At 42.9% G+C, this 24,790-nt stretch overlaps 1 protein-coding gene across 4 annotated transcripts in view; it reads left to right on the top strand.

Annotated features, from left to right (window-relative positions):
• Nucleotides 1-24,790, top strand: part of LOC121434772 (protein PHTF2) — a 91,493-nt gene that overhangs the window by 34,037 nt on the left and 32,666 nt on the right. For 3 of the 4 annotated variants that reach the window (XM_041633736.1, XM_041633733.1, XM_041633734.1), the window contains exons 3-6: nt 14,234-14,290; nt 20,123-20,192; nt 22,289-22,447; nt 23,971-24,136. In XM_041633736.1, coding sequence (XP_041489670.1) covers nt 14,234-14,290; nt 20,123-20,192; nt 22,289-22,447; nt 23,971-24,136 — 452 coding nt within the window. Of the gene's footprint in view, nt 1-14,233; nt 14,291-20,122; nt 20,193-22,288; nt 22,448-23,970; nt 24,137-24,790 lie in introns of those variants that run through there. The other variant, XM_041633737.1, reaches the window with a different exon arrangement.

Here is a 24,790-nt window from a genome sequence, read left to right as displayed (position 1 = left end):
ATCCTGTAAAAAGTAAAATAATGGTTAAGTTTTAGGATTACTGTGTGTTATAATTGCAGATAGTTTCTGAGTATAATGAAGTGAATATTTATTTACAGCCTGAATCAGTAAAACTTCTGCTCAGTTCTTCTGTGCATGTGTCTTTTTGTTTTGTGTTTTACTAAATTGGTGAATTCCTGTTGAAGGAACTCACAGCGTTAGTAGAACTCTCTACGTTACTCTCGGGCAGCAAGTCATCCCGGTGCTCCCTATTTAATAACATGCTATGGGTGCACATGGCCATGTTAGCAGACACACTCTCTCCAACCTATGTAACATAACCTTCAGGATGGCAGGGAGTCTTTTATATGCAAAAGTAAAAAAAATTGAACATGAAGTTGTAATTATGAATACAAAATAATAACAGTTATTCATAAGAATCTGATTAAAAACAAATCTCAGCATTTAAAGTGAATATATTTCAAGTAGATGGTGTAGTTGCTTAATTCTTTATCTAAACAAGTAGTTTGAAATGTTTTCTGCTGTAAATTACTGTTGTCGTTAGCTTCGAAGGCAGCACCTCCTAGGAAAGCAGCATTTTGTAATGGCAACACGAAAGAGCAGAGTCCTCAACATGTTCCAACATGGATGAAGCTCTAGACAGCACACTAAGACCTATGCTGTAATTTCATATCTAATATGAATTGCAAATGAGAGACAAGTATGCAAATCTACAGACAAGGATTGACTAAGCGGTCCGTGCCGGAAGTAGGAGTGAGCAGTAACTACAAGTGAGTTTCGAGAGTCGTTATGGTAAGGAAGGTTTCTTAGTTAAAATGTGGAGACGGTTGTGCAGCTGTATAGACCTGGGACACAGATCTGTTCTATGGCATCTGTCTTAGGCCGCTTTTTAAATTTCTACAAAATAGCCAAGACTGAGCTATGTATACTGTGAAGAAGCTTGTTCAACTCAGAGCTCTAGAAGGCGGGAGCACAACACCAGCACCTGCTCCTGTCTGGTAAGGATGCTGGCTACCCTGTCACAGCCTGCCTGATGGGAGGACGCTCCTGTCTAGTAGGATGCTGGCTACCCGTCACAGCCTGCCTGATGGGAGGACGCTCCTGTCTAGTAGGATGCTGGCTACCCTGTCACAGCCTGCCTGATGGGAGGACGCTCCTGTATAGTAAGGATGCTGGCTACCCTGTCACAGCCTGCCTGATGGGAGGATGCTCCTGTCTAGTAGGATGCTGGCTACCCTGTCACAGCCTGCCTGATGGGAGGACGCTCCTGTTTAGTATGGATGCTGGCTACCCCATCACAGCCTGCCTGATGGGAGGACGCTCCTGTCTAGTACGGATGCTGGCTACCCCATCACAGCCTGCCTGATGGGAGGATGCTCCTGTCTAGTAGGATGCTGGCTACCCCGTCACAGCCTGCCTGATGGGAGGATGCTCCTGTCTAGTAGGATGCTGGCTACCCCGTCACAGCCTGCCTGATGGGAGGATGCTCCTGTCTAGTAGGATGCTGGCTACCCTGTCACAGCCTTCCTTATGGGAGGATGCTCCTGTCTAGTAGGATGCTGGCTACCCCGTCACAGCCTTCCTGATGGGAGGATGCTCCTGTCTAGTAGGATGCTGGCTACCCCGTCACAGCCTGCCTGATGGGAGGATGCTCCTGTATAGTAGGATGCTGGCTACCCCGTCACAGCCTGCCTGATGGGAGGATGCTCCTGTCTAGTAGGATGCTGGCTACCCTGTCACAGCCTTCCTGATGGGAGGATGCTCCTGTCTAGTAGGATGCTGGCTACCCCGTCACAGCCTGCCTGATGGGAGGACGCTCCTGTCTAGTAGGATGCTGGCTACCCTGTCACAGCCTGCCTGATGGGAGGATGCTCCTGTCTAGTAGGATGCTGGCTACCCCGTCACAGCCTGCCTGATGGGAGGATGCTCCTGTCTAGTAGGATGCTGGCTACCCCGTCACAGCCTGCCTGATGGGAGGATGCTCCTGTCTAGTAGGATGCTGGCTACCCTGTCACAGCCTTCCTGATGGGAGGATGCTCCTGTCTAGTAGGATGCTGGCTACCCCGTCACAGCCTGCCTGATGGGAGGATGCTCCTGTATAGTAAGGATGCTGGCTACCCTGTCACAGCCTTCCTGATGGGAGGACGCTCCTGTCTAGTAGGATGCTGGCTACCCTGTCACAGCCTTCCTGATGGGAGGACGCTCCTGTCTAGTAGGATGCTGGCTACCCCGTCACAGCCTGCCTGATGGGAGGACGCTCCTGTCTAGTAGGATGCTGGCTACCCTGTCACAACCTGCCTGATGGGAGGACGCTCCTGTCTAGTAGGATGCTGGCTACCCCGTCACAGCCTGCCTGATGGGAGGATGCTCCTGTCTAGTAGGATGCTGGCTACCCCGTCACAGTCTGCCTGATGGGAGGATGCTCCTGTCTAGTAGGATGCTGGCTACCCTGTCACAGCCTTCCTGATGGGAGGATGCTCCTGTCTAGTAGGATGCTGGCTACCCCGTCACAGCCTGCCTGATGGGAGGATGCTCCTGTATAGTAAGGATGCTGGCTACCCTGTCACAGCCTTCCTGATGGGAGGACGCTCCTGTCTAGTAGGATGCTGGCTACCCCGTCACAGCCTGCCTGATGGGAGGACGCTCCTGTCTAGTAGGATGCTGGCTACCCTGTCACAGCCTGCCTGATGGGAGGATGCTCCTGTCTAGTAGGATGCTGGCTACCCTGTCACAGCCTTCCTGATGGGAGGACGCTCCTGTATAGTAAGGATGCTGGCTACCCTGTCACAGCCTTCCTGATGGGAGGACGCTCCTGTCTAGTAGGATGCTGGCTACCCCATCACAGCCTGCCTGATGGGAGGACGCTCCTGTCTAGTAGGATGCTGGCTACCCTGTCACAGCCTGCCTGATGGGAGTTTGGGGAGAAGGAGGTGAGGCAGGCAGACAAGAAGCCGGAGAGTCAGGAGCCAGCCTTGCTCTTTGTAATCATCTCCCCTCCTGGGGTCAGTCCATCCTCCAGTGAGAAGTAGTTTGCTCCCTGTGGAAGGCCTTGTCCCCACTCATCTGAGACCTTCTACCAGGCCCTGCCTCTCTAGGTTTCAGCACTGGGTTGCCAGAGTCATGGCAGATCTCCATGCCAGCACATGGATTGGAGGCTCACATTCAAACCACAACATATGTCATGTTTCATTTAAACAGCTCCATAAGTAGTCGTATTTTGATGGGCAGTGGTGGCGCACACCTTTACTCCCAGCACTCAGGAGGCAGAGGCAGGTGGATCGCTGTGAGTTTAGGGCCAACCTGGTCTATAAGAGCAAGTTCCAGGACAGCCCCCAAAGCTACAGAGAAACCCTGCCTCAAAAAAAAAAAATAGTTATATTTCAAATAAATTTCTTTAAATAAAATAGCACAACAAGTGTTCTTAACTGAAATCTCTAAATCCAAATGGCTACGTATTCTGCGTATTCTAGGGAAACAAAAGCAAACGGTTTCCCAAGATGTTTTGACTCTAGTAGGCTTCCCCTCTGTACCCACAACACTGCTCCCCGCCTTTGCTGTACGTATAGGACATTATCAGAATCTCCATACTGATGTAATAACTTAGGTATTTATAGGCTCTGTTTTCCAAATGACTTGAAATAATTAAACATTATGTATTACAAATGATAGTTTACCCCAGTTGAGAAAATAAACGTTACCGTAGAGGAATTGGCTGTGCTATATATTTGTTATTATTCACTTTAAACTACATGCATGGAAGTTGTTACAAATTAGACTTGAAAATTTTTGCATATAGGAGACAGAAAACTTCAGTTATGTCTAGCCTTGTGTAAAAATCATGTCCAGTTGCAGAAATTGTGTGTAACTAGATTCCATCAAAATAACATTTCTTGGATATTTGGATCCATGTTAAAATAACATGTCTTATTCCATTACAAATGTAAAGGAGATAATGGCAGGTGATGGGCAGATACGCTCAATGGAGTCCAGATTCTGGCGTGTGCCCCAGTCTTCCTCACAGGCAGAATCCTAATCTTTCTTTGGTTTGTTTTATTTTTCAAGACAGGGTTTCTCTGTGTATCACTGGCTGTCTGGAATCCACTCTGTGGACCAGGCTGGCATTGAACTCACTGAGATCCGTTTGTCTCTGCTTCTCAGTGCTGGGATTAATGGCGTTTGCCACCACCTTCCAGCCCAGTGTCCCAGTCTTTAAAGTGAGAGCATTGATGAGGTGTGTTTGCGGGTGGGGAAAATTCTAACTCACTCTCTGAGATCTTTAATATATTTACGTACACTTGGACATAACCAAAGATAAAAGATAATTACATGATTACTGTATCAACTATCATACTATAATATGAAAATAATATTTATTACTTTTTATGTTTGTATGAACAATTAGATTTTTTTTTTTTTTTTGGTTTTTCGAGACAGGGTTTCTCTGTGGTTTTGGAGCCTGTCCTGGAACTAGCTCATGTAGACCAGGCTGGTCTCGAACTCACAGAGATCCGCCTGCCTCTGCCTCCCAAGTGCTGGGATTAAAGGCGTGTGCCACCATTGCCCAGCAACAATTAGAATTTTTATCTCATAGGAAGATAGGTCCTATTTGCAACTTAAAAGTCGAACAGGAAAGAATGCAAAACAAACGAAAGCCAAGGTCCCTTTGGAGTTGGATGCTGTCTTGTTTTTGAGTCTGCTTCTGTCATTTGCTGTCTCAAGTCTTCTCGAGCTGGTCTGTTCTGTTTTCTTTAGACGAGGTAAAGTGCTTGAAGGTTGTTGCTGGGATTAGTGTCCACGGTGGAAGTGGTTCTCACAGTCTTTCACCTCGGTCACGTCTAGCCTCGCGCCCGCTGCAGAGATTCCGTGTAACTGGCCCCCGTCAAAATAACACTGCCTGAACTGTTGGATCACTGTTGAAATAAAATTAAGTGTTTTGATCCCATCATCCCAGCATAGCGCTTGGGTGGGTGTGTGCGACTCTGGACAGCGGAGCTTCCTGACTACTTAGCTGTGTGCCACGCCGCCAAAGCGCATTTGCTGGCCTCGTTGCTGGCTTCTAGTCTGGATAGGAAGGTTCCCGGAAACCTAGCAGTAGGTGCAAGCAGAGCCTCTGTCGCCCTGTCCCCCGCTTCCAGAGTGACTCTGCAACCACAGTTGCCACGTCCCCACTTCTCTCTGACTTGGCCACGGTTGTGGGTGTGTCCTTTTGTGGCCCATTCCGTACTTGGACCGCTACCAAGAAGTAGCAAATGCGAAATAACTAGTAGCAGCAGCTACTGTTTACTAACGCAACTCTAGTTCTATGTGAGTTTTTACAAATTTGATTTATTGTGTAAAACTGCAGGTGTGTGTGTGTGCACGGAGGACAACTTTTGCGAGTGCATGCTTGGCCTCCACAGTCAGTTCCAGGGATGCAGCTCACTTTGGTGGTCTTCCAAGGCCATCTCACCAGCCCAGCAGTGGTTTTAAATTAAACGTATTGTTTCTGCTGAGCAGCAGGGATGCTTTCTCGGAATGCATCCTTTGTTAATGTCGGAGTGTACCTGGATGAAGCAGATGTGGTGTGGATCAGGCCGTCATCCAGTGTGGCCTCTCAGTGTAGCTGGGATGGGGAACACCAGTTTGCGAGGCTCTCTGGGTAATCTGTGCACAGGTACACACACCGCACACATATTAGCACACTTGGCACTTAGCAGGCATTAGGTGCTGTCTGTCCATAACTGTAGGTGCTGTTCTTTTACGTGGCTGGTAGCGCAGGAAGTTTGTATGGATCTGGGTTGATGTCACCACAAACAGGAGAGGTGGGTTGTTGGCTCTGTGGTGGCTCCAAGGTCATAGGTGATGAGGGGTTTTTCAGTGCCCTTGTGATCTTATGGTTCGTGTATGACTTAAGTGGTCTAATATATGGTACTTTGTTGACCAGATGTCAGCACTGCATGGCTGTTTTGTTGAATCTACCAGAAGTGTTGTTACTTACTGATAGGTTATTTGGGTTAATGTTTAACTGTGTACACAGCTTAGAGAATTTTCACTAATGTTTATGAATTTTTTTCTTATACTAGATGGGGTAATAAAATTCATGGGTTTTTGAGATTTTCCACAATATTAAGTGATAAGATAAAGATGAAGTACAGTTTGTATTTGGTCTTTTACTGTGGTTCACTTATTTAAAACTAAAGAAAATCATCTTTAGTTTTTAAGACCAAACTTTATTTTTAAGTAATGTATAGCTTTTGAATGCTATTTTAAATAATTTAATAATTTAAATAACTTTTAATGATTTCGACTCTGGTAATTTAAATTACACTTATCAAAAATATAAATGATTAGCAATTGAGTAGTGTTAATTTGGTTTTAAAAACATCATTACAAGAATTAGGATGGGGGCTGGAGAGATGGCTCAGTGGTTAAGAGTACTGACTGTTCTTCCAGAGGTCCTGAGTTCAATTCCCAGCAACCACATGGTGGCTCACAACCATCTATAATGAGACCTGGCGCCCCCTTCTGGCTTGCAGGTACACATGGAAGGAATGCTGTACACATAATAAATAAATAAATGTTTAAAAAAAAGAAACTCCTACTTGTCTAGTTTGCTAAAAGATTTTTTTTTTAAAAAAAAGAATTAGTATGGTAGGTTTGTTAGAACTTGTTGTATTTTGACCCTCTGATACTTTTGAACTGCTTCCTTACTATTAATAGATTACTAGATCTTTCCTGTTCTCACTAGTAGGGTCTTCACAAATCATGATCCAAGATTAGTGTAAGTAGAAAAGTAGAAATTCAATTACCTTTGCTCGGATGACTTCTTACAGAAGGTTATTAATCTGACAGCATCTTAAAATCAATAGTCCCACTGAGAGCATGCCCCATGTACCAGCAAGCTGGAAAGTAAACAGTCCGTGTAAATTATGCAGGATGGTGTGGGTTTCCATGAACAGCGAGCTCTCTTTAAAGTCGGGCCAGGAAAACACAGTGCTGCGCTGTGCTCCTGTCCACAACACATGTGGACTGCCACCCGGACATCCTAGACTCTAGAAGGAAAGGTCAGCCCCAGTCAGCCCAGATGGCCTCTTCCAGCACTGTTACAAACGCTTCTTCTGAGCTCGGAATGCTAGCTTTGTTTCTTTCTGTTAGTCATGCTTTTCTCTGACCTTTCTGAGGAAGAGGCTGCCTGCTTGGCTCAGCTGGAGTTAGATGTCTGGCCTTGGATCCTTATGGGGGAGGGGAGTAGGCAGGATCAAGTAACAGGGACCTGGTGTGTGGGAGTCACTTTCAGAATACACAAGACCTCAGTCCATGCCTAGTGCTTGGTGGCATTTACTGAAGTGGGAAAGAGCCAGGTACAGACTCAACTAGGTGCATGCCTTCAAGTTTAACGTTGAATTCATCACGTCCTTACATATCAGCCTTACATATTAGAGTTAATGTGGGACTTAAAAGGACACAGTGTAACTTCTCATCATGGGTACTTTTCCCTCTCATGTGGTAACCATTGTTACAGAGGCTGGAAGGTTCTCTTTGGCTTCCCGGGTACATGGTGGCTCTCTCAGTTCCACTGCATTTACACAGCATTTGTAGCTGCTGTCTTTACTGCTTGCTCCTTCTACTCTCAGTACTGATATGAAAATGTATATAAAACCACTCTGCTCAGTCCCAGTGTGACACTTAGTTGGTTCTTGAGATTATTAACTGTAGTAGGAGGTCTCTTGTTTGTTCCTGGCTGCTCGGACCTGAAATAATCTCACAGAAACTCTATCATTTGAATCACTGCTTGGCCAATAGCTTAAGCATATTTTTAGCTAGCTCTTATATCCTGAACTAACCCATCTCCATTAATCTGTATATCACCACGTAGCTGTGGCTTGTTGGCAAGATTCCATCTGGCGTCTGTCTCTGGCCGGGGTACATGGCTTCTCACTGACTCTACTTTCGTTCTCCCAGCATTCAGTTTAGTTTTCCCTGCCTAGCTAAGTTCTGCCTTGCTATAAGTCAAAGTAGTTTCTTTATTCATTAACCAATAAAAGCAACGCATAGGCAGAAGGACTTCCCACACCAATTAACTATTGTTTTCCTCTTGGTTTTCCTAAATGTCTTATCATAATCATTAAAGTAATACATGTCAATTTCTGCTGGGTGTAGTAGTGAATTCCTTTAATCCCAGAAATGGGGTGGCAGAGGCAGGTGAATCTCAATGAGTTCAAGACTAGCCTGCTCTACATAGTGAGTTCTAGACTCTCCAAGGAGACTGTCTCAAAAACCAAATAGAACAAAAGCAAGCAAGCAAAAAGCTTAAAAAACCAAAACCTTACAATGACCCTCTTAAGACCCTGACCTTTTCCAAACCAATTTAGGATATTTTATTTTTTTTAAAAAAGTTCCTGTTTTAATGTAATATACCAAAATACTCTGATTTTACTAAATGACCTTTAAAAACGCCATGCGTTTTTGTGTATGTGTGTGTGTGTGTTTTACTGGGAATTGAACCCAAGGCCGTGTGCATACCAAGCAAGTACTCTACTACTAAGCTGTGTCTCCAAGGCCTCGAAAACTATAGTTATGTATTCAGTGATTCTCAAGATAGATTTCTGCGCAGATAGAAGCATTTTCAGGCATTTGGGACATCAGTACCCCGTGTTCGGCCGTTTTCCGCTCTGTGTGCAGAGACTGCCTCCTCCTCGTCAGGGCTTCAGCTTCCTCACCCTGCCGTGATATCTCATCGACAGCCCCTGCCTGCCTCCTCCCGCGTGTCTGGGTTTCCACTGGATCTGGCACCCGGGTTTTAGTGCCCATAATCCTATTTCGTCCAATTTGCTGTAGCAGTAAATTATCCAGAAGAATTAGGAGGGCCAGGGGAGAAGAACCAATCAAGAGTAAACATGGTCTGTATCTTAAGTGTGTAAGGTATTTGATGCTTAGTTAATGCCCAGGCTCAGCTGTGAAATTTACACACTAGGCCATCAGAGGTCTGCTTACCTGGATTCTAAGGCTCCTCCTTCCACTCCAGTCTTCTCGTTGCGTATCTATTTTCCGTTATGCTGGGTTCTTGGTTTCTTCAAGTTATTTAGTTTCTCTAGGTGATCAAATAGGCAGCGTAACACGTGAACACATTGGTTTTGCTACTGAGTTCCAGACTTTTTATTATCAACTCTCTTGAAACTCAGGTTATAATTTCTAATTAAGCACTGTTGTAACCCAGTACTTAAGCCACACATCCCCTTTCTTGTCCTTAGCATGTTAAGTTCTGTTTTACTCACAAATGCTGTGGTCACGTTATCCCTTGCTGATAGTGTTTACTTGGTTTTGTTTGAATTATGACTGTGAATATTTTTTCTTTAGTAGTTACTTCATAGAGCCAGATTCTCCACTATTCATTTTCTTCATCATAGTAAAGAATATTCGTCACGGCTTTTTCAGAACTTGGGTCAGTGTTATACCATATCATTAACCTCTGTTCTTCCTATGCTGTGTGAATGTAGGCCTGCGTGTAGCAGGGTGTGTGTGTGTATGTGAGTGTGTGTGTGTGTGAGTGTGTATGTGTGTGTGAGTGTGTGAGAGTGTGTGTGTGTGTGTGTGTGTGTGTGTGTGAGTGTGTGTGTGGTCAGAGGACAACTTTCAGGGATTGCTTTTCTCCTTTCATTGTAGTAACTGGGAATTAAACTCACGTTGTTGGACTTGCCTGACCAAGTGCCTTTCTTTAGCTGTTGAAGCACTTTGCTGGCCGGAGGAAAAAGTCCTATTCTCTACCCCAGAAGATTTCCGGATCTTTTAAAAAGTTTTATTTGCATTCTAGTTAACCAAATTTATTATCCTGTAGTAATACCCTTTATTATGATACAACCCTGGTGATGATTGATTATAAAAATAAACAATAGTTAAATCATAGATGTTCAGAGGATGTAAAATTACTCTTTTATCACTTAGAATTATTTCTACAATTGCCTGCTTTCATTGTTTTCCATATACTCCTAGGATTATAGGTGATGTTTAAAACTTATAATCGATTTGTTTGTTTATGGGGGAAACATACGCTACCACGTGTGTGCAGGTCAGAATCAGTTCTTTTCAAGCATGTGCTTTTCAGGGTTGGAACGCATGTCCTCAAGCTCGGCAGCACCCAGGGGAATGTTTCTAATAATTGTGTTGAAAATTTATGATTCTGCCTTTTATTAATTTTAAAGAAAGATTGAATCATAAGATTTGGAGATTTGGTTAAAAAGAAACATGGAAATTACTAGTCACTCACAAGTTAGGAACTGCAAGGGTGTGGTTTCCCCGGACCATGCCTTGTCTGTCATCATCGCCGCCCAGTGACTCATGCCCCAATATTCCACTTCCTCACCCAAGTGTCTGGTGCACACACTGACTCCTTTAATTCGGGTTTCGCCAGATTTGTCTGAGAGTCAGTGGTTACAAACAAAACATTGTGAAAATTGTTGATGGTTTTCAGAGCTTGGGAACCTTTACTTTGGAGCTAAACATTTCTTAAAAGCCAGAATAAGTAGATCCTGTTATCCTGGGTGGAGATTTGTCTAGAGGCACTCGATTTTAATGACTGAGTATCTGTGTCCTCTGTGTGCTTCACAAATATGAATGGAAGGACTTGTGAAAAACTGAACATGTCCACCAGAACAACATCATTCGGGGCGTTATAGCTTTCTTTCATTGATCCTTCAGTTGGTGTTTTAATGTTTTATTCTGACACACACTGCTTTTTGTTGTGACTTTATGTTGTATTCCTAACTCCGTGATTTTCTCTAAATTAAACTGACAGATAGATCATTATGGCACAACAAGCTGCATCTTAGGGACCCGGGAAATGGACTCAGGCCGTGAAAGCTTGGCAGTGGCCTTCTCAACTGCCCACTCAGGATGCTCTTGGATTTTTTACTTGTCTTTGGAATATTCTTGTCGTGGATTTAGCTGATACATTTTTGCAAACAAATGAAAACACATAAATGCTCTAATATTTGTTAAGGGGATCAATCTGGGAAGGGATTTGAGGTCTCTCTATTATCTTTTTGTGTAACAGTTGATATTTATGAGAATTAAAAACTTGCTTTTCAGAATTTCTTTTTTTTTTTTTTTTTTTTGGTTTTTCGAGACAGGGTTTCTCTGTGGCTTTTGGAGCCTGTCCTGGAACTAGCTCTGTAGACCAGGCTGGTCTTGAACTCACAGAGATCCGCCTGCCTCTGCCTCCCGAGTGCTGGGATTAAAGGCGTGCGCCACCATCGCCCGGCTCTTCTTAAACGAGATTCAGAAAAATAAGAGCATAGTAATGTTAGGGAGGAAAGGTAGTGTTGGTTTAATATATATGTTCATTAAAAGAATTAGGCAATTGAAAGTTGTAAATCTGGGCGTCCTTCCACTTAAGTGCATTTATGAACTTTCAGTCTTTTCCACAGTAGACAGCTCACTTTGGAAGCTCAATGCTGCCTGTTCTTTTGATTCCCCAGCTTCTTGTCTTCTGAATGTGGCGACCTAAGGAGTAAGCCAAGCCCTAAAACTAGCTTTTCAGCTTGTCTTTCAGAGACACTTTCCTAGAACCCATGCGCGGTGCCTGTTAGTATCTCGTCGCTTAATCGCTTTGCCTTTGTTTCATTGTCCTGTAGGGGGCAGAGCTGATCTCGCAGACACCGAAATAGAGGCAGCCTTCCTACTTGTGGGTCTCTCCTTTTCCTCCCTTGCGTTCTCAGTCTTCTCTCCGCCCCCCTCTGTCTTCAGATTTCTTCTGTGATTTGTTTCTACTGTGTGCAGAAAGATAGAAAACTTGAGAATCACAGCAGAAGGGAATCGATTCGTGACACATGTTTCCTTTCTTAGATGACTTGTTCGTATTTAACCTGGGTTTGAGACTTACTTTTGTAAGTCAGCTCTTACTTATGGCGCGTGGGCAAAAAAATACAGTGTCATTGTAAAGCGCAAGGAACGGCGCCAGCCGTCCCATAGGTGACAGGATGGGCGGCAGTTGTTTGTGTCTGCTGTGGATACTTACAGGGAGCGACTGTGGCACTGTGCTCACTGCAGACGTCGGGGCAGGAAGTCTCAACAGCATTCACTTCAGTCTTCATCTTTCGTTATTATGAATTCTTCATCCCAGTTGTTTTATTTCTGTATTGGTTTAAGGATTATGGCTGTGCCCTTGTTTCTCTTGTTTTGTTTTTGTTGGTAGTCACCACTGAATAGCTCAACGTTTGTTCAGTAAAGTAAGAGGAGAGGATAATAAATGAGATGAGAACACCAAGGTGAGTTTTGTATCTTCTGGACTCGGTCTTCTTCTTTTTTTTTTAAAAAATATTTATTTATTTAGTATACAATGTTCTGTCTGTATGCCTACAGACCAGAAGAGGGCGCCAGATCTCATTACAGATGGTTGTGAGCCACCATGTGGTTGCTGGGAATTGAACTCAGGACCTTTGGAAGAGCAGGCAATGCTCTTAACCACTGAGCCATCTCTCCAGCCCCTGGACTCGGTCTTCTTGAAGTAGAGGCCATGTCCACTTCTATGATTGGTGTTGTTCGTGGGCTTGGGATCTGAGACTTGTAGGGTGTGAATAGAGAGTTATCTCTGCTGACACTTTAGGAAGGATTGAAAGAGAGGAGGTCGCTGGACCTGTTGTTGAAGGCATGAAATCACAGATGAAGGAGGAAGTTGTAGAGGGCAGAATGCTTGCGTGGGGCCTGGGAGCAAAAAGGCTGATAGTAGATCAGCTCTGCTTAAAAAAAACAGCCCAGCCCAGCATGCTGCATTCAGGAGTCTCTAGAACAATGGCAGGAGCGTTGAGAAGTTGCTGACTGTATTAGACACAAGGCAAAACTATTGATTATAAGAGTGACTTTGGATTGTGGAATCTTTTCGTAGTTGGACTTTTTGTCTGGACTGCTGGCTCCCCCCCCCCCATAATGACACAAAGACTTATTATTAATATGTCTCATGTCATCTCTGCTTCTTCTTCCCAGTGTTCTCTCTGCCTCAAAAGTCCTGCCTAGCTGTTGGCCATTCTGCTTTTTATTAAACCAATCTGAGTGGCACATCTTCACAGCAAGCAAAAAGATTATCCCACAACATTTCCCCCTTTTTGTCTAAATAAAAAGGCAAGGTTTTAACTCTAATATAATAAAACTATATACAATAAGAACAAGTATCAGGTATTGTCTAAATAGAAAGGAAAGGTTGTTGTCTTAATTTATACTAAGTAGTGATTACATTTGCATAGGCATTGACTTTATTTTTCGCTCATTTTAGGGTTGTGGAAAAGTTATTTCCGTGTCTGTGTGCTTGAATCACCTTGACGTAAAAGTGTTCTCTAAAGAAACCTCAGGCATTCTTTTGCACATGAAAACAAAATTTAGAAAAATAATCATTTAAACATATTACTACGTAACTCTGAAGTAGTTTGGGTTATTGTTTCAACGAAACATTTGATGTATTGGAATGATTATACTATTTTATGTGGATGGGTGTTTTGCCTACATGTATGACTGACTTAGGGTTGCTATTGCTGTGAAGAGACACCATGACCTTGACACTCCTATAAAAACGTTTAATTGAGGTGGCAGCTTACAGGTTCAGAGGTTTAGTCCCTTATCATCATGGCAGGGAGCTTGGCAGCTGGCAGTATGGTCGTCTGAAGGCAAACATGGTGCTACAGAATCCTATATCTTGTTCCGAAGGAACTGTCTCACTTGGTGGGGTTTGAGCATATATGAGACCTCAGAGCCCGCCTCCGCCTCCTCCGCAGTGACAGGCTTCCTCCAGCAAGACCACACCTACTTCAAAACAAGGCCATGGCTCCTAATAATGCCGCTCTAGAAGGCTGGCTGTGAATTTGAAGCCAGTTAAGCTACAGAGTGAGACTCTGTCTCAGAAGGAAACCACTTAGTGAGCTACATGTTTATGACTGTGTCCTTTGGGAGGTGTTTTCCTCACCTGTACTAGTAATGTGGTCATTTCTTTTATTGAAACTGAAGGACTCCTTAGGCCAGGTTTTTCTGATTTCAGTGTTATCTTGGGTTTTTGAACCTCATAGCCATATTTCTGATCCAGTAATTCTTCTGGGAACTTGAAAGTTTCCATTCTCAAAGACAATGTTGATACTGGCCGTCCTGTGAACAGCGCGCTCAGAAGCACTGTGGCACAGGATTGGTCTCTGACGTCTGTGCCAGAGCCAGTCTGCGTGTTCAGTGAGCACCGGGAATGCCCACTTAACACAGTGCTGTCTTTCTTTCTTCATAGATCGGAGCCTACGATCAACAAATATGGGAGAAATCTGTTGAACAAAGAGAAATCAAGGTAACAACTTCGCTTTATTTTGTTAGTCACTTTACCATCCCATTTAAATTTACTATTTTAGTTAAATATTTATTTTATCTTCACTTTTAAGAGAGAAACCTATGATTTCATAGTCTTACCTTTTAATTTTTTATTTTACTTTTAGCCTCTTCCATTCCCTTTAAATTTAATTTCTCAAGCGTATTCTCTTTCCCCCTTTCACTTGTCACCTTACACTTCTAGTCTCTTTCTTCCCCCTTGATGCTGTCGTTGCTCTGTACAGTTTATTAAACTGGTAAGTGTTTCAGGATGTTTACCGCCTGCGTGGCACTGTGCACACGTGGCTTCGCCTAATAGAAACCCGCTTTGGTGGTGCTACTAACGGAGTGACTTGGGTGCAGAAAGAGTTGTTGAATTGTGTAAGGGCTACAGGAAGTAGAATATTAATTCAAATGCTTTGATGGCAGACAATTTCCTCCTGGACGCGTGACTACTTGTCTTATTCTGATCGAATATTCTCATGGACTATCTTGCTGGCATGAGAAAAGTTTTGAACTAAATTTGTTGTTTCTCAACACTCTGTGATGATAAAATTATATATCTTTCGTTTGCTTAGATACTAATCAGTTTGTTCTTGCACGAGCTAAATTTAATTTGGGCCTAGAGATTGTTACTGTAATCGCTTACCATTTTCTGCTCAATATTTAAATATTTTTATTCAGTGAAAAACCAAGTCTATAGTCACTTAAAAATCTGCTCAAAAGATTTGTTGCTGTTCAGACCATATCATCTATGAAAGAGGAGATCATTCTTTGATACTTAAAAATTTTAAATTTTCTACATTTTTTATGAAGAATTAATAAATTCATTTAGTGAAGTTCTGGCATATTTAAAAATAGAATTAAAGGTCACGAGGGCCCAAAGATAAATAAATTGTATTTAGGTCAGGTATTTTATTGTGAGATAAAAATCATTGAAGTGACAGGAGAAGGACCTGTGAAAATATTCATGAGGGAGAGGGGGAGGGAGAGGAGACTGAGTAAGAAATCCTTGAGAATTTGATTTGACAATTGGATTGAAGAAGGTGATGGAATTGGTTAGCAGTAAAGCTAGACAGGAAAATGTCCGTGTATGAAGGGGCTTCACACTTAACCCCACAGTTTACCCATAATGTTATAGGACATTGATGGATTTGAAGCAGAAAATTAGAATTGCATTTTTATAAATTCATTAAGTCAGTAATAAGTATGACAGAAAATATTGGAAGAGAGGTTTAAATTGTTTTAGAAATAGCCAGGTTCTTGGGAATCCTTGATACGTAACATTTGTGTGTGTGTGTGTAGGCATGTGGATGTTGTGTGTAGTATTATGTGTATGTCAACTGAGCATTGTACATATTACATAGAGTCTATCAGTGAACAGATGTGCATCGACTGATGAAAGACGATCATCAGGAGCAGAAACGGAGAAATACCAGTATTTCATGTGAAGGGAAGGAAAATGGGAACTCCGTAAGCAGCTGAGGAAGAGTTGAAGTGAAGGGGCCATAGAGATAGGGGTGCCATACAGATAGGAGTGCCATAGAGATAGGGGGCCATAGAGATAGGGGGCCATAGAGATAGGGGTGCCATAGAGATAGGGGTGCCATAGAGATAGGGGTGCCATAGAGATAGGGGTGCCATAGAGATAGGGGTGCCATAGAGATAGGGGTGCCATAGAGATAGGGGTGCCATAGAGATAGGGGTGCCATAGAGATAGGGGGCCATAGACATAGGGGGCCATAGAGATAGGGGGCCATAGAGATAGGGGTGCCATAGAGGTAGGGGTGCCATAGAGGTAGGGGTGCCATAGAGGTAGGGGTGCCATAGAGGTAGGGGTGCCATAGAGATAGGGGGCCATAGAGATAGGGGGGCCATAGAGATAGGGGGGCCATAGAGATAGGGGTGCCATAGAGATAGGGGGCCATAGAGATAGGGGGCTATAGAGATAAGGTGCCATAGAGATAGGGGTGCCATAGCGATAGGGGGCCATAGAGATAGGGGTGCCATAGAGATAGGGGTGCCAAATATTAAAATATACGAGGCTATGGGGCATTCTCACTCACACCACTAGAGCTCTCATTGTGTTCCGGGAAAGAGCCCGCCACAGAAAGACAAGAACTGCACAGGTTCATCACACACGAGCCTTAAGTATTGATTGATTACCCGGTGCTTGAAAGTAGTGGGTTTGAGGCTGGACAGGGAGAGAGAAGGAAAGTAAATTGAAGTTCAGGTATGTTACCGCATATTATCTTGACTGTGAATAGCAGCAGTGTCCGGTGTATTTTTAAAATCTAGATGAAAGGATTTGAATATTATCATAAATGACAAGCCTGTGAGGAGACAGATGTTTACCATGTTTCTATACACGAGAAGTCTAGCCCACTGAGCAGAAGCATGCTGTAATCTACACGGCGTTATCTGGTTATTATCTCATCGTCTGTATATATGGAGCTTAAAGAAGGCACAAAATTTCCTGCTGCCGGAGTCGTTGCACTGTGGGAGTATATTGTCAGTTTCATACTAGAGAGGGCCTCTGTTCCTGAGGATGGACTTACATGTGTACTAGAGAGGACCTCTGTTCCTGAGGACGGACTTACATGTGTCCTGTGTACTAGAGAGGGCCTCTGCTTCCTGAGGACGGACTTACATGTGTCCTGTGTACTAGAGAGGGCCTCTGCTTCCTGAGGACGGACTTACATGTGTCCTGTGTACTAGAGAGGGCCTCTGGTTCCTGAGGGCGGACTTACATGTGTACTAGAGAGGGCCTCTGGTTCCTGAGGACGGACTTACATGTGTCCTGTGTACTAGAGAGGGCCTCTGTTCCTGAGGACGGACTTACATGTGTCCTGTGTACTAGAGAGGGCCTCTGGTTCCTGAGGACGGAGTTACATGTGTTCTCCTCTCTTTCTGCTAGTTTCCCGCCTGCTCTCCTCTCTTGGCTCCTCTCCCCCATGCCAAGCAGGCATTTGAACACTGAGCCCCCAAAGCCTACTCTGTTATCGTCTCTGGGAAGGCCCACAGTTATAGTTAGTTTGCAAAACTATGTTCATTTGTACACATGTGGTTTAATCCGCATCAAGTTTAACTTTTCCTTTTATGATGTCCCCTTAACGAGACTCATGTTTTATGAACACTCAGACCTTGCTGATAGTATCTTTCATTTTTGTGCTGAAAATGATTCATCCTTTGGTGAAAGTTTTTGATTCAAAAGTCCTTTACATATTTTTACATTACATAATCCACCTTAAAGTAGATTTTATATATTTTTATTTTGGAGATGTGGTCTCACTGTGTATCCCTGACTGCCCTGTAACTCACTGTGTAGACCAGGCTGAGTCCTCCGACTCACGGAGATCCGCCTGCTTCACTCCCGAGTGTTGGAGCTAACAGTTGTATTCTGACTCTACAGTATGCTCACTCACCTGTAAGACGGGAAATGACCTGTGGGAAGAGACAACTTACCGTTTCTCTTCTAAGGACTTTTAGTTATTAAGGTGATCCTGATAAAAATTGTAGGTATACAACAGTAAATGTTGCTTCAGATTGATAGTGAGATGATTATCAAATTGGTAAATAAAAGAAGTAAATGAAAATTTATCAAATTTTTTATACTAATAAAGAAATTTATATAAATTTTGTACAAATTAAGCTAGTGCTTTATTATTGAAATTATATTCAAATGTGCAGTTTTAGAATCACTGTTCTAGTTTGGAAAATGTTGAAAATATGTATAATCTCTTAGCTGCTCTGTAGCAACATTAAATGAAAATGAATATGGATACAGTTGTTTTTATTACTGGCACTTTCTTTTTTTTTAAATATTTATTTATTTATTATGTATACAATATTCTGTCTGTGTGTATGCCTGCTGGCCAGAAGAGGGCACTAGACCCCATTACAGATGGTTGTGAGCCACCATGTGGTTGCTGGGAATTGAACTCAGGACCTTTGGTAGAGCAGGCAATGCTCTTAACCTCTGAGCCATCTCTCCAGCCCCTTATTACTGGCACTTTGTAGATAGTCACTGTGAAGACTGATAGTGGGTCCTGTGGGCCTCTGGTCACAGCACTGTTAATAAGCTGTCAGCACATACTGTTATGTGTGCGTCTCTTAAAGACAACACATAGTTAGCTGGCCGTGGGATCTCCTGTCCTTACAGCACCGGGATTGCTGAGGACAGGAGGTTCAAGAATTTAAGGTCAGCCTTGTTAGCAAATCAGGGGCAGCCTGGATACATGTGAACCTGTCAACAAACAAACAGACCGTCTATTAAATATCTATCACCAGTTCCCTTAGTAAAAGAATAACTTCATAAGTACAAGTTGCCTGGCTCTTTCTCTGAAGGCACACCACAGCCTGCTTGTGCTTGGATCATTCTGCACAGCAGAGTTGACAGCAGACGCAGAAATGTGAACAATGCTAAGCAGCCTGTCAGGACAGTCGTTTAGAAGCCGTGGGAATTGAGGCAGGAGGCAGCTGCTGCTTTCTATGGCCTCAGTCGGGAAAGTGTGTTAGGTAACTTAAAACACTTGCAGATGTATTGCTTTTTTTTTTTTTTTTTGGTTTTTCGAGACAGGGTTTCTCTGTGGTTTTGGAGCCTGTCCTGGAACTAGCTCTTGTAGACCAGGCTGGTCTCGAACTCACAGAGATCCAGATGTATTGCTTTTGCTTCTTGTTACTGCCACTTTTCACACGTCAAATGAGGACAAACACACAGAGAATATGGATTTTAGAGTACAGATAGTGGTGAATGAATTTGCAGTACAGAACTTGAAAACGTGAGGATCAGCTGTATGAAAACCCTGTTTTTCTCTTGTTAACCGCAGAACCATCTTTCTCTATTTTGTTCTGTGTCTTTGGGTAGCTTACAGCCTGGGATGGACAGAACTTGTGAAGGGTCTTGACTCAGGGTCTCCTTCTGGTTTAGACATAGCTAACCTGACTTACATCTTCCTCTTGCTTGTTTTATTTGCAAACAGTTCTTAACCTTGAGGGACCAAGTGGGTCCAAAGGAGTATTGCACAGTTGCTTTCTGATTGAATGGATAATTTAACAATCCTTTAAACCCATGTCATCTCTCAGCTCTTGGTTCCTGAGGACTTTAGTCTAAGCTTATCCAGTTCTTAACTTAGTATAGTTCATTTTCCCATACTTTTGTTTTCACCATTAATTTTTACCTCCAACTCCACTCTGCAGTGATAGCAGAAATTTGCTGTTAATTAATATTCAGTAATTTCAATTTTAAATCAATTCAATTTATGACAGCTGCTTTCCCTGTCTCCTGTTCCTGTTCGTAGTATTTAGTGATGAGGTGATACTGGGCAGTAGCTGGCAGTCTTGAGATGTACATCATCCACTTGGTTTCTGCTGCTAGCATTTGCTGAGAAATTCGCATCCCTGTCTTGTTCTCCGCAACACCCCCAGCATCACATCTTGAGCGCCTTTGGGACTACTACTACTTTCCTAATGACAGTCTAAGGCCAACAGTGTCTTGGGTCGTACAGGGCCTAGGCTGTATGCTCCCACTTGCTTGGTATATGACAGTCTTTGATTTGGAAGCTTACTGTCCATAATAAACAGGCTTTGCATGTTACACATAATGCCTAAACATTCCTTTTGGAAGATAATTGAAAGTTACTAGAATGTTATAATTGTATTCCATTTGTAACAAATCTTTTAATATATTTTTTACTTAATGTTACTTCAAGATTTTGTTTCAAATTGAAACTCTTATACATTGATTCCCTTTTTGCTATGTAGGATTTAAGCAAAATATATGTAGAATTCCAATATTGCTTTTAATATATTACAGGGGTTAAGGAATAAACCAAAGAAAACAGCATATGTGAAACCAGACCTCATAGATGTTGATCTTGTGAGAGGTGAGTCCTGGATAAGAAGATGTGTAACGCAAATAAACCCTGGTCCTGAAGAGACAATCAACATAGCTTAAATATGCACCTTTGTAGAAATAAAGGCAATTCTAGTGTAAATAAGGACAGGAATTCCTGCTTTTTTTTTTCTAAACAAAAATGCAAAGCTTTAACTTGTACATAGAAAGCTTGTATACAGTAGAACAATTATCAAATAAAGATTACATTCACCATGTACTGAATTCCAGTTCATTTGTGTTTGACGAACTTAAAGAAAAGACTCAACAATCTATTCTATCTTAGCAAATCCAATATTTTATACCTAACCTACTTCCATCCTACCTAAGGAAAACGGCTGCTATAACTTTCTCATCTTCAACTCCGTCAAAGACCCAGAAGGATGTGCTATTATTTAAGTAAACTAAAAGTGCATTGTAAACAACTTCCCAAAGTTCTAGAAATGACAGAGACATCTGTCACCCAAATTTCCTCTGCAATGTTGGAGAATCCATCTTCATTTTCAATCTACAGGCCCATAGCGTCTGACAGACTTTCCAGTACAGCAGGAAATTTGCAAGACCATCCCTCCTATACTGACAATTTGTCAGTCACTTTCCTCCATGGTCTGCAGATTGCCTGGCCATTTCCTCTGTGAAGCAGGAACCCAGAAGGACCATTCTGCTCTGTTGTGGCAAAGTTCAGCGTTCACTTTCTTGTGGGCCCTGCATGTTCAGTTTGTACAACATACTGTCAAGCTCTTCAGACATGAGCAACTTCTTGCCTAACTGGCTAATTTTGCCACAAATAATAGCAAACTCCATATGGAGTTTCTCCAGTGCCCATCATCTCTGAAGTAAATAAGTACTGTCAGGAACAGATGTGTATCATTGTCATGAAAAACTTGAAATTAACAAAACATTTTAAATGCCATATTCTATTGGTCTTTGAAGTATTTGAAGACCATCTCTCTATCTAAAATTTTTCTCTGTATGATCTGGAAAACATACCTAGCATGTCTGCAAATTTGATCATCATAGATGACTACTGACCTGTGTTTCTGTTATCCTAAATAGTTCATGATACTAGTTTTCAAAAACTAGAATTTTACCTTACATTTTTAAATGAATTGCCTAGGTACAATATTGTAAGCAAGAGCAAAAACATATATAGAATATGTTGTAACAAAAATAGCCTTAAATTGGTATCAATATGCCAAATCCTTTAAAGGAGCAGAAACATATACAGTGTATGTGTTGTAACAAAAAGTACCTTAAATTTGTAGCAATGTATAAAAGCCCTTTAAATAAGAGTAAAACCAAGTATACAGTGTAACAAGATTGACTTGAACTGTGTAGATCATGGTGGCCTTAAAGCCACCAAGAGTCACCCATCTCTGTGTCTGAAGCACTGGAAGTAAAGATACGTGTGTGAGAATAAAAGCCGAGGGTGACCCCTGGTGATTTCCTGAACTGACTCCCTTACACTAGAACAGTGCTTCTCAACCTCCCTAGTGCTGTGACCTTTGACACAGTTTCTTATGTTGTGGGGATCCCCAACCATAAAATTAGTTTTCTTGCTACTTTATAGCTGTGGTTTTGCTGCTGTTATGAATTGTATTGTAAAGATCGGATGCAGGATGTCTGATCTGAGACCCTGTGGAAGGGTCATGGAGCCCCGAGGATCTCAACTCGCAGGTTAAGAACTCGCTGATTTGGCCCATTTGCTCCCAGGCTTCCCCGTGTCTGGCTTCAGAGTCCTGGGGTTATAGGTTGGCCACTCACTGCCAGGCTTCTGTGTTGGTGCCAGTCCTCAGCTACTCCATGAGCCATCTCTGCCATCTTATTATTTATAGTTCCTAATGAATAAAGATAAGCCCTGTTTTTATGAAATGTGTAGAGGAAGTCCTGGTATCTAGCTGATAATCTTCATCTTTTGAGTGTGGTAACGAGTAAGTTTGCTTGTGAAGAGGACTGCTGCCCCATTTTAGATACTTTACACATAGAAGAAAATTATATACCATTTGTTGTTGTTCAAATGTTGAATTTATTTCTGTAGTGAAATTAAAGAATAGGTAGAGTCTGCCATTATATATTTTTTTCCCTCAGGGTCTGCATTTGCTAAGGCAAAGCCCGAAAGTCCGTGGACTTCCCTGACTAGAAAAGGGATTGTTCGAGTTGTGTTTTTCCCGTTTTTCTTCCGGTGGTGGTTACAAGTGACATCGAAGGTCATCTTCTCCTGGCTTCTCGTCCTCTATCTTCTCCAAGGTATAATAATCAGTGGAAATGTGTGTGCTTTTACCTTTCAGGATGTTGTATTTTGATGATTATCAAAGCTTTGCTCTCAACATATACTGACTGTCGCTGTGCACTTAGTGACTATTGCTGTTACCTACAGACTCCTTAGATACTAAAGATATGAGCGGCCCTGTGGAGCGGCCCAGCAGACTATGCTGTTACCTACAAACTCTTTAGATACTAAAGATGTTCGCGGCCCTGTGGAGCGGCCCAGCAGACTGTGCTGTTACCTACAAACTCCTTAGATACTAAAGATGTTTGCGGCCCTGTGGAGCTTGTTGACAACTCTGACAACCTGTTTCCCGAGGTAGCATGTCAGAGAGAGAGGGGACCAACAACCAGAAATTGTCTTTGACCCCGCATGCACTCTGTGTAAGGAGAGGGGAATGGAGAAGGGGGATTTTGAATAGATGAACACTTTTGCACCCACACATAGGTACACACTTGTCTTTGTGTAGCTGATGCTGGCCTTGAACTATGGCTTTAGCTTCCCTAGTTAAGATTGCCACTGGAGGACATCATGCCTATTAGTACATCCTTTTATATATTTATTTATTTTTAATAACACTTTTGCTAATTAATTTTTCTTGCATAAAGTGTGGTGTATTTTTCCGTACCTTTACCACAGTGATCCGATGCATCCTTATTTTATATCAAAACTTGTGTTTATGCCATTAGCTCTTAACTTTTTCTCAGCTCCCTATTTAATGTCTTTAATAGCCCAACATCGTATAGCAAATCTGTTACTACGTCTACCTATGTAGACTTGGCACTTGAAAAACCTGAGGCTCTCAGACCTCGCTTCTTCCTTGAATAATGTCACAGAACATGTAGTCACCAGGAGTTCGAATACAAGCATTCGGACTCCGTGGCCACAGATCTGTTGTGTTGCCTCCCGGCCTCTGTTACAGAATCTTTCTGTGAAAATACATTGTATGGCATTTCTCAAACCTCACCAGGGATCATCTAGGCCTTTGATTCTTTTAAAAATGATTTTTGTTGTGTATCTGAATGATTTGCTTGCGTGTATTTGCACCACGTGAATGCCTGGTGCTGTGTTGGATCCTCTGGAACTGGAGTGTCCGTGTGGGTGCTGGGAATTGAGCGTGGTCTTTCGCATGGAATAGCAAGTGCCACTAACTGCTGAACCCATCTCTCTAGCCCCGTGTCTTAGGGTCTTGGTTAAGGATAATATTTTTGTTAAATATTCCCCTTATTTTGTTAAATTATGCACATCATGACATTTGCCCATGAATATAATATCTTTAAAGAAACAACAAAACTCCTATGCCCTGAGTTATTAATATTGTGGCAGCCTACAATTACATCTATGCGTGAAATAAAAGAAATAAACTAGTTTCAGGGCATAAAGGTGCTCTCCCCCACATCTGACAACATGTAGTGACATTTTAAATTTAGGAGAAGAATTTAGTAAGAAGTGTTAAAGTGCCTACAGATGTCTAACTGGATACACTTTCTCTCTCCGTTTGTAGTTGCTGCAATAGTGTTATTCTGTTCCGCCCCTAGCCCACACAGCATACCTCTGACTGAAGTCGTTGGGCCCGTATGGCTGATGCTGCTCCTGGGGACTGTGCACTGCCAGATCGTTTCCACAAGAACACCCAAACCTCCTCTGAGCACGGGCGGGAAAAGAAGAAGGTACTGCATGTCAGAGTGCTCTTTGTGGATTCCTGTCATTCGGATGTGGGATTTGATTTGTGTACGTGCATGCCGTGTGTGTGTGTGTGTGTGTGTGTGTGTGTGTGTGTGTGTGTGTCTGTGTGTGTGTCTGTGTGTGTGTCTGTGTGTGTGTGTGTAGGTCTGTGTACCCGCCCATGAATGCAGGTGCCCACAGAGACTAGAAAAGGCATCAGAATCCCTGGAGGTGAAGTTGTGGGTGGCTGGGAACTGCTGGATGTGGGTGCTGGGAACTGAACCTAGGTCCTTTTCAAGAGCCACAGTGCTCTTAACCACTGAACCACCTCTCTAGCCCTTGGGATCGTTCTTAACTGCTCTTAACTTCATAGAATATGATGCTGCTTTACAAAGTTGCTCTTTGAGATGAAGCCTAAACTCCAGAGCCGGTTACCAGATGACTCAGTTTTCTGTGTGTGTTTCCAGGCCCAGGGCCACCTGTCTGTGGAGTTTGTTCTTGTGGAATACATTTGTTTGTTTGTTTCTTCTTGAGGTTCATTTCTAGTCAGCCGTACCTATATAAGAAATAGATGTGAGCCGGGCAGTGGTGGGACACGCCTTTAATCCCAGCACTCGGGAGGCAGAGGCAGGCGGATCTCTGTGAGTTCGAGGCCAGCC

This window comes from Microtus oregoni, unplaced genomic scaffold (assembly GCF_018167655.1).
Source record: "Microtus oregoni isolate MIOR12 unplaced genomic scaffold, Mior012 000044F_ref0000062, whole genome shotgun sequence".
Taxonomy (NCBI): domain Eukaryota; kingdom Metazoa; phylum Chordata; class Mammalia; order Rodentia; family Cricetidae; genus Microtus; species Microtus oregoni.
This window is presented reverse-complemented; position numbering and strand designations above follow the sequence as displayed.